Source organism: Artibeus jamaicensis, unplaced genomic scaffold (genome assembly GCF_021234435.1).
Source record: "Artibeus jamaicensis isolate MK-2021 breed Jamaican fruit bat unplaced genomic scaffold, CSHL_Jam_final contig_797, whole genome shotgun sequence".
Taxonomy (NCBI): Eukaryota; Metazoa; Chordata; class Mammalia; order Chiroptera; family Phyllostomidae; genus Artibeus; species Artibeus jamaicensis.
Genome location: NW_026521977.1, coordinates 9,154,380 through 9,164,910, shown reverse-complemented (window position 1 = coordinate 9,164,910; position 10,531 = coordinate 9,154,380). Strand labels below are relative to the sequence as shown.

The 10,531-nt window shown below is 42.4% G+C and overlaps 1 protein-coding gene across 3 annotated transcripts in view; it reads right to left on the bottom strand.

Moving 5' to 3' along the window:
• Positions 1 to 10,531, bottom strand: part of ZDHHC13 (zinc finger DHHC-type palmitoyltransferase 13) — a 53,581-nt gene that overhangs the window by 10,178 nt on the left and 32,872 nt on the right. For all 3 annotated transcript variants that reach the window (XM_053673093.1, XM_053673094.1, XM_053673092.1), the window contains 3 exons: positions 10,237 to 10,320; positions 4,270 to 4,427; positions 2,001 to 2,098 (listed from right to left, as the gene is read on the bottom strand). In XM_053673093.1, coding sequence (XP_053529068.1) covers positions 2,001 to 2,098; positions 4,270 to 4,427; positions 10,237 to 10,320 — 340 coding nt within the window. The remainder of the gene's footprint in view (positions 1 to 2,000; positions 2,099 to 4,269; positions 4,428 to 10,236; positions 10,321 to 10,531) is intronic.

The following is a 10,531-nucleotide window of genomic DNA, read 5'->3' as shown; positions in this document are numbered from 1 at the left end:
TTAATCATTTCTGCCTGACAACGATTGATGAGCTTTATGTATATACCCTGTATTCCAGTGCAAACTGAACCCAGTAAAAGCCTGTCAAGGCAGAGGGTGGGGTGCTCTCCCATTGAGGGAGTGGCTGAGGCGCTCTGAGGCTTTTTCTCCTCTTGAGGGAGGAGTTGTGCCGTCCCATTTCCTGCACAGGACTCGGTGGTCCATGGGCATTGGTCTCATCTCATCCATAATGGTGCGGACCCCAGGAGGTGGGGTCCGCATCACCCACCTACATGATGAAGCCCCCCAGGTTCCCCAGGTGTCAGTTCCCGAAGCTCTACAAACCTGCTCCTGCAGCTACTCGGGCCCTGGTTCTCCCACCCCGGAACCCTCATGCCACCACCTTCCCGCAGCTAACCCCTCACCCTTTCGAGTCCTGCCAGTGCTCAAGGCCGGCGCCGAGGCGCACTTCCCCTTTGGTGCCTTTCTGCCCACAGCTGTCTTCACCATCACTTTTTCTCCATTAGTGGCCAAACACTACCTACCCCAGTTGTGAGGAACATGGGTTTTGTGCATATGCCCTGTCTTTCAAGCCTCAGCCGACCCCCTGTACACACTGAAACGCAGCTGTGCATAAGGAGGACTGTGCTCTGCTGCTGTTCAGTGACAGGACAGGGGTCGGGAAAGTCCCACTGCCACTCAGAAGGCAGTTTCCTCAGAAGAGGGCTGACTACACGGAATGAATGGGTGGGAGTAGAGAGACAAGCCGGGAATTTTGAGGGCCCAGTCAATACCTGAAAGTCACTTAGGGGACGACAGACAAGGCAGAACTTTGGTTTGGAAAGGATCTGGAAGCTACACTCAAAATGGCTCATAGGCCTTACCATTAGTTAGTTCCTCCAGCTTAGGCTGCCACTACTCAGCTGTTCCCAAACCCACCCAGCTCTCACTTCTGTCCCTTTGTGAGACTCTTCTCCAGGGCATGGCATGCCCTTTCTTTGATCTCCACCATGCCTGTCCCACAACTCTCAAGGGTCAGCTTATAATTCCACCCGTACCACAAAGAACTCCACACTTCAGTAACTATGTATTCCTCTGGTTAAGACATTGAGAAAGGGGCCTCATTATTATCTCTGCCAGTCTGAAACAGTTGTCACAAGCTTAATAATACTCTCCACTCTCCATCACTTTGGCCACCACTTCCCAATTAGGTCATTTTCTTTCCTCTTTAAGCACACATCAGAGTCACATCCCAGTCTCTGATTTCCTGTCTAACAACCTAACAGTTTCATCTTGTACCACAAATGTGCTTTAAAATAGACTGCTCACGAGATATGCAGCAAGCGCTCAAATCTGCAGAGGATTCTGGGTCACCTCCGCAGCACTCCCAGCCTCCAAGACCCCGGTATATGTGACAGGGAGATAAGCTTCAAAGCCTGATTGTTCACATCATAAGATGATGACCTTCTACAAAAACTCTCATTTTCAACTGAAGACAGGTTTTATACAACCAGTGCTCTAGAAAGAACATATCCCAAACTTGAGAAACCAGCTTGGGACACAGGTGGGCACAGTAAATAGGGCTAAAATAATTACTGGTGACAGAAAGCCAGGTTGAAATCTTGGCAAAGCTCACAAGCTAATGCCTTCTGCAGAGAGCCTGTGGCTGGCCCTCTCAGCCACATGCTTAACTATCTCACACTGACTTCATGCCAGCAATGCGCAACCTTGTGACCATGTAGCTTGACTGGAGAGATTCCCCATCTTGGCAAAACGTCAAAATCACTTACCATTTGTGCTAAGTCCAATAGACTAAATCCCAAATTCTTACCACCTTGGGGCTCATGACCTTACTTCTCACATCCTGTCACTGAGGCTTCCAAGAAATAACAGGGTGAGCTCTACCAGACAGCAAGTTAGAGGACAGCAGCGTGGCCGAGGGTGGTGGCACCGGCCTAGACAACCAATGGCTAGGCGAGCATCTTCCACAGGACTCAGTGGAAAGAAGAGATCTCACTTACTTGTATGGTGTCCTCCTGAGGGACAACGGCTGTTTCATGTGCCTGCTCTGCTTCAGCAGGCTGGTTCTCTCGTGGGAGGTCAGGCCCAGAAAAGCAATCTGAAAAAAGGTGGGAGCTACATCAAAAATGCCACATCAAGGCTGTATCACTCTTAGTAATGCATCATGGGACACTGGGAAACATGCACTACTGCCCCCAAAATGATGTCACCTTCTGACCAAGGACGAGGCAGGGGCAAAGATGCAGCAGCTCTAAGGAGACTCCCCCACGTAAATCTAGTAGCTGGGCAATTTTTTTTGTCTTATTTTATTAACCTTCAAGATAGCAGTGTATTGACTTAATAAATTATAAAATAATTGCTTTAGCAATTCAAACCATGGCTTATGGCTATGTTTAGATTCTCGATAAATTCAGCATGCAACTATTAGAAAAATAAAATAACATAAGGTACGTTCAATTATCTCAATTTGTGTATTTATCTTGGTAGCTCTTTGAAAACAACCAAGTAAAAACGTTAATAATCTGAAGTACAGAACATTTAAATCCATATATTTGGGGGAAGGTAAGCATCAAGGTAACTTAAAAACTCCCAGATCATTAAAAACACTACCACTTACTGAGTCATCTCATTTAATCCTCAAAGCAACATAAACAGCAAGTTCCTTATCTTTAAAACAGAGATTATAATCTTTATTAGATTAGATCTCAAGGATAAGATCACACATTCAAAATACCTAGTGCAGAGGGGGGGTGACTGGTCCGAGGCCACACAGCTGAGAAAGTGGCAGAGCTGTGACCACAGCTCAGTGTGATTGGCCACATCAAATCCATGATGCACCAGGGCACTCAGGAAATGAGTGGCTAAATTGTTTTGTTATTAAGGAAACAACTTTGCTCTAAATCTCTGTATTTGAAAACTATCCAAAACTGTGAGTCCATTTTCCTGCCTTAAAAATATATAAACAAATTATGAACCTTTCTTTTAAAAATTAAGAATTTTATAGTATCATATATACTTGCACTTGTTCCAAGAGTCCAGAAAGGAAGGAAGAGACTAGGAATTGATGTCTCAAGTCTTAGGTTCTACATCTATCTCCTCTTACTGGCGCTATGGCCACAAGCAAGGCACCCAAAGTCTCCTAGGCTGTTTCCTCATCCTTAAAACAGAGGAGATAATACTTTGGCACAGTCTACATCTCAAATGGTTGTGCAGAAACAAATGGCAGTGCTTTGGAATATGTAAAGCATATATAAGTATTAGGTATTATAAATGACAGTAATTACTACTAATAAGCACTGATGTTAATAGCCATTCTCACTGCCCAAGTCTGTAGATACCAGAGGGATAGGAATTTAGGTGGAATGTTCAGAAACCTGAGTTCTGTCTGTATTATTAGCTTAACGCCTTTCCTGAGCATTTTTCTTTTTTTAAGGGACTATGGGATATTTTTCCTTTTAAAAAATGCATCATTATTATTGTAGAATTGGTTACTCCCCCACAAAAGTGGAGTACATTTACTGAGCAACACCCTAACTATCTGAGGCCTTGCAGGAGGTGGCGCAGACCGACCATGGCTCTGCTCCACACAGGCAGGCCACAGCACCCATGAGAATTAGGTTCAGCTCACAGGGGATGGCGGGCAGCAGGGAAGGGGTGGAAACATCATAGAAAGCTGAACGTGACTACCACCCTGGAGCTTGAAGTTTCTAATGGCCATGACCTTCTCTGAGAGTGCAATTACCATACCCACTGGTTAGTGATGTGGTTTCCATTTCTTCCCCATATCTACCCACTTAAGTACTGCATTATAGTAACAAACAAGGTTGAAAAAATTGAGGGAAGTAATCACCTCACACTTCCACAATGCTTTACAGTTTACACCATGCTTTCACACATCATATCATTTAATTGTATGATAGAAAAAGCCCTTAAATGGGACTGTTGGAAGACCTAAGTTTCATGTTCTGATCTTCCCACTCAGTGGGTGACCTTGAACAATTCAGTTCACCTCTGCACCTCTACAAGATAAACAGGTTAGATTAGATAACTCCTAGGCAACAGAATTTATTCTTTTAACCTTTAAACACTCCTGTGAGAGGAGACAGGAGTTATCATCCCCATTTTACGGACAAGGAAACAAATTCAAGAGTCAAATGACATGTCTAGACCCACAGAGGAAGTAACAGAGGTAGAACCAGAGATGAAATCTTCTGATTTAAAATTAAAGTCCTTCTACCTTAGTACAGTTATAAGAAGAGAGATAAATACCTGAAAGAGCTGATTTAATAATAAAAATGTTGCCCATGAGAAATGGAAGACTGCTAGCATGAAGATATATAAAACCCAAGGGGAACACGCCACAATCTGATTGAGGTAGGTCCACAGTCCATCTTCTCTGAACGTTGTAGCACAATGATTTGACCAATCTGTGAATACACAAAAGGAACCCATTATTTAAAAAGGCAGCAAACCACAGATCAGCATGCAGGAAGACAAAGTCCCTGCAATTCTATTTGGGGAAAAGAGAAGGGAAGACATGATGGCACAGATCAGAACCCAACTTTAAGATTTTATCAATTTTATCTGCCAAAGGCCAGCTCAACTAACAAAAATGACAAAATTGTACTTTGGACTTCTGGTCAAGATGAAGGCACAGGTAGACATGCTTCACCCCCTCGCGAAACAATGGAAAGAATTACAAGCACATCGCAAAATTAGTAGTGCCCAGAACCATCAGAAAATCCAGCTGAAGAAAAGTCTAACAACCAAGGATTCAAAGAAGCCACATTCATCCAGCCAGGTAGGAGGAGTGGAATCACGGAGACAGGTGGAGAGGCGGCAGCAGTGGTGGAATGGACAGTCCCACATCCATGTACGGTGGATAAAAACTGGGAGGGATGCCTTGGGAGCCAGCAGTCTCAGCCCCGGGCCAGACCGCACAGCCCAAGGTTCCAGCACCAGGAAAACAGATCCCTCTTATCTCTGGCTCGAAAAACTAGTGGCAGGTTACAGCGGTAGAAGGAAATGCCAGATTTTTGTTGCTTAAAGGGCCCGCATGGTCTTCGAACATATGTAAACCCACCCACTCCAGGATTCACCACCAGGGCAGCAGCTAAAAGGGCACCAGTCGAACATGGAAAGAGGGTGAAGTGACTGGAAACAGGATGAGTGCCAGGTGAACATCCGGAAGCCAGGCAGCGGCACTGATCCCTTTTCAAGCTCTCCCCACACACCATGAGGCAATGAAGCAGTGTGCCCGGCCCTGGAAAGTCCCTAAGACTCCACCACACACAATTTATAGGTGCCTTTTCTACACAGGCCACGCTACTACAAAAGGGAGTAAAAGCACCTCTACCTAATACACAGAAACAAACATAGAGAGGCTGCCAAATAGAGGAGACAAAGAAATAAGGCCCAAATGAAAGAACAGAAGAAAACTGCAGAAAAAGAACTAAACGAAATGGAGATAACTAACCTATCAGATGCAAGAGTTCAAAACACTGGTAATCAGGATGATCAGAGAATTCCTTGCGCACAGCAACAACATAAAGGAAGAAATCAAGGCTATACTAAGTGAAATAGAGAAAAACCACAGGAAACCAACAGAAAAGGAAAGGAAGCTGAGATTCAAATCAATGATTTGGAGCATGAGGAAGCGATAAACATTCAACCAGAACAGAAAAAAGAAATAAGCATTCAAAAACCAAACAACCACCACAACAAAAAAACAAGGAGAGGCTCCGGAACCCCTGAGACATCTCCAAACATGTCAACATCCAAATCATAGGGGTGCCAGAAGAAGAGGAAGAGCAAGAAACTGAAAACTTATTTGAAAACATAATGAAAGAAAACTTCCCTAATTTAGTGAAGGAAATAGACATATATAAGTCCAGGAAGCACAGAGAGTCCCAAACAAGTTGGACTCAAAGAGAACCATACCAAGACACATCATAATTAAGATGTCAAAACTTAAAGATAAAGAGAGAATCTTAAAAGCAGCAGGAGAAAAGCAGAGCATTACCTAAAGGGAGTTCCCATAAGGCTATCAGCTGATTTCTCAAAAGAAACTTTGCAGGCAAGAAGGGACTGGCAAGAAATATTCAAAGTGATGAAAAGCAAAGACCTACACCCAATACTACTCTATTCAGCAAAGCTATCATTTAGAATGGAAGGGCAGATAAAGTGCTTCCCAGACAAGGTAAAAGCTAAAGGAGTTCATCATCACCAAGGTATTATTACAGAAAATGTTAAAAGAACTTATTTTTTAAAAAAAGATCAAAATCATGAACATTAAAAATGCGACAAATTCATAACTATCAACAACTTAATCTAAATACAAACAAACAAACTAAGCAAATAACCAGAACAGGAACAGAATCATAGATATGGAGATCATTTGGAAGGTTATCAGCGGGCAAAGGAAGGGGGGAGAACGGGGGAAAAGGTACAGGGAATAAGAAGCATAGTTGGTAGGAACAAAATAGACAGGTGGATGTTAAAAAATAGCATAGGAAATGGAGAAGCCAAAGAACTTATACACATGACCCACAGATGTGAACTAAGCAGGGAGAATGCTGGAGGGAAGCGGGGTATGTGTGGAAGGGGACAAAGGAGGAAAAATTGGGAGAACTGTAATAGCATAATCAAGAAAATATAGTTAAAAAAGCATACCATACTGTTAATTAAGGCTATGATAACACTGCATGGCAGTGAAAGAATAAAAGCAAAAAAAGGTCCATAAAACCATCACTAAAATCAGCATATTCAGCATAACGTACTGGCCAGAGAAGTTAATTGTTCAAGGACTTGACAACTGAGAATAATTATATTTAATAAATATTTGTCCTGGAAAATTCTTTGTCATATCCATGTTGCAGCAAGATATGGGCCTATTACAGAACTAAATATATACCCTTATTAAGGGTTGAAATCAACATGCCATTGCTGCAGGCACAAGAAATCCTATAAGCACCTAGATACCACTGGAACACAAGCTAAGAGCACACAGTTACTGGGTGTACTTCGGCACTGGCACCATAATTTATTCTGCAGCGGGAGAAAGGCCAGGTGAGGAAACTCACGAGAAAGACACCCCCAGGAAAAGAATACAAAGCGAGATTCAGGTGGTTACAGCTCAGTTTTTTCTCCCCAGGAGAACCTATTTGTGTGCCAGTTAAAAAAGAGGACTTCACTATGGCCTCCATGATGTTGACCTCTAACCCATGTAGCTAACTAAGAGCAGCAGTAAGGTGAACATAGGTAGGAAGCAGGAGAAACGAGGGAACAGACCTTCAAGGTTATATAAAGCCAATGACTTTTATAGGTGCCATGACTGTTCCTAAAGGGCAAATTGGTTTTGAAAGGAGAACTCTGCAGATTTGTGCCTGGAGGTTTCATAAATGTCTCTGACAAGCTCATAAGTAATTTTAGACTTTTTTCCCAAAGCAGTACTTAACAGTTCTTGAGACTGGAAGAAAGTGAGTCCATGTCTTTGCTATCAACTTCTGTCCATTGTTGTCCCAAATATCTGTTTCTCTGAGTGCCACTTAATTCCCAGCTATCTTTCATGAATATATGCCAGAGCATTCTAATAGCAATCATCACCGAGTAGCAATCAAGGTAACAAAGCAGATTACACTCTTTAGAGCTTCTCATCAGTTAAAGAAAGGCACATTCCATGCACCTGGTACAACATGAAAGATCATAATTTCCAACAGCAGGCAGAGAAAACAGCTGAGTGGGAAATAATATCTACTTTCTTTCACCTTATGGGTTTCAACTATTCTCTTCTGGAAATTTTGCTGATAACACAGCATAACCTCAGACTGAAGTTTCCATAGAACTGATTTCAGATTTAATATCAAAGATATGGCCATAAGTGGCCATATGAATTATCTCATGTAATACAATACTTTAATATATACTAATACATTCTTAACAGGTGGTCACTGGCTAATGACAAGGAAGTCATATTGTTCCAATCAATGGCTTTCACCTTTACATAGCTTCGGAAGTCACAATGCTTTCTAGCAATGACCTAAGACCTTCCTGCCTGTAACTTGTATGACGCTGACACTTTTGGTTACTTCCTCTCCACCCTGAAAACAGACCTCACAGGATGAAACGGATGGTGAATGCAGGGAGCCAGAGGCAGCTGCAACTGGACTATGCGAGGGGGAGGGTGCACAGCGGGGGTGTTAATGGTTAAACAAAGAAGGTGGTATGAAGTGAGGACTCATTAGAAAAATGGAGTGCTTAAAGTTCATCTTTCCTTTGTGTGAAATAATGATAAATGACCCAATGTCCTCATTCACTGCAAAAAAAAAATGTTATCAAAATATAAATGGGATAAAAGTAACCAAAAATGTTCAGCTTTCCTACACAGTTGTAAATGCATGTACAGGTGGGACTGTTACTAAGAAACAAAATGTAATACACAAATTGGTTCAGAGCCAGAGAATAAAGACAAAGAGGAGGGAGGAACCAATGCATGTAATAAGAAAGCAACTTGGAAAGAATGAACGTGATGGAAAATCACTTCTGTCCTTATCAATATGGTCTTATGCTGGACAGAGGCACCAGACAAAGGGGACTATTTTTAGAGGAGAGAGAGAAGGGGGAGCAACAAGAGTGGTGTAAAATCTGGCTCCTTTTCCCCAGGATCAAGTCCAAGGCACAAGCTGGTCCACGGGCCAGCTTAAAAAGGTTTTCCAGGAATATGCTTTAATGTCAGGCCTTCAAAGGGCAGCTCTTGCAACAGAAAGAAGCACTGTCAAAAAACCTTTTTCTTTCTTTCACCGCAGGACCTAATAGTAGCTTTTAAATCCCAATGCTCACGATTACTGATGGCCTTTGACAAGAACTAAGATCAGGGAACACAAACTTCTGACTATGAGATCATTTGAGAGGGTGACAGTTATATTGAGCCACGAAAGCATTCCCTAGGGATCGACGCCTGAGGTATGGGCGGGAAAGGGGCTGGCAAGGTAACCAAGCCCTCTCCATGCCTGCAGCAGGGCAAAAAAGAAACCACTTCACACAGGTATTAACAAGCTCTGAATATGAAGCCCCAAACCAAACAAACTTATAATTCTGGATATTTCTGGGGAGGGAAGCTGGGAAGCTGAGGAACAGTGTAGAAGGAATTATCTTTCAAAAACTAAAGAATTTAAACTAAAGAAAAATTTAAACTAAAGAAAGCCAAGAAGGCGGCATGGGGAGATAGGGAGGGGTAAGATTTGGGATGATAAAGGAAAAAGGAAAAAAAGGTAAGAAAACCCTTTCCTAACATCTTCCTGAATCATTCCCAATTTTTTGTTCAAGCAACAAATTAGTATTTAACTGGCAAAATACAAGACCTGAGCATGAATTTAACAGAAGGGGGGATGGAAACAGATCAGCCATGAAGCTTCTAGAGCCAAAGTCTCCCAAAGCTTTCAAAATAAATAAATAAATAGTGAATAGTTAAACAAAGTCAAAGTAAACTACAAGCACTGTAGGGTTTTCCAGGTAGGTAACCTACCCAAGGTCAGAAAAGCACAGTCCTGCAGTTCTCAGGAGCTACCGAAATCCTTCTTGCTTCCATTAAAACCCTCCTCTTTGTCACTCGCCTTGGAACCCTTGGATATCACTCCCTGAGACCCCTAGAGGCCGCCTTTATACTGTTACTAAAAAGTGATTTTCTTGGGGATGCAGAATAAGTGATCTAATATTTTCTTCCACATTATTATTTCCAACCTTTTAATGACAGTTACAGTTTTTTCCATCAGTTATAAGTTGTGACCTGAGATCTGTCAAAGAACATGTACTTTCAGTTTTGTTCCTTAATTACTGTGACCACCTTCCAACCCCACCCCCAACCTCTCTACCACCAGCCTCCCCACCACCTGTCTTATCTACTTACCACTTCCCTTGCTGTGTACCTGAGCAGCTGAGTTTTCTTCCTTTCACTGGGGCATAAATCCGCACTTGCCTTAAGTTAATTTGCATATTTGACCACTTTCCTAATCTACCCAGGCCATTTTAGAGTAAAATTTCTTCAAAGGTACTGACAACTAACATCCTCTAGCATTTCCTGCAGCTGTCCAATGCCCAGAGTTCGCAGGTTTCCATTTGGTTTGTGTGCAGGGTACAGGTTACAGTCACCCAGCCAGAATGTGACACACAAGCACTTACAAGGGAAAGCGTATGTGCGTGTGGGTGCATGAGCCTGCTGTAAGAAAAATTCATACTTACACATGAAAGATTCATATATAATCCAGTTACACACGATGGAGAGGAAAAATAAGAAGAATATGTAATAGCGATGGTTGCCGAAACCTGCATCCAAAAAAAAAATCAACAGTTAATATTCCTTACAATGATTTTCCAGCTCAAGACCTTATTAACCACTTTCCTGTCCAAAGTCTTCACCAAAGTAAAGAAATAACCTGTCACTTTGCTTTTAAATACCATTAAACCAAAACCAAATGGCTCTGGCATGCCGTGGTCAGTTGTCCGTGTTAACTGAATTAGTATTTATCCATTGCTT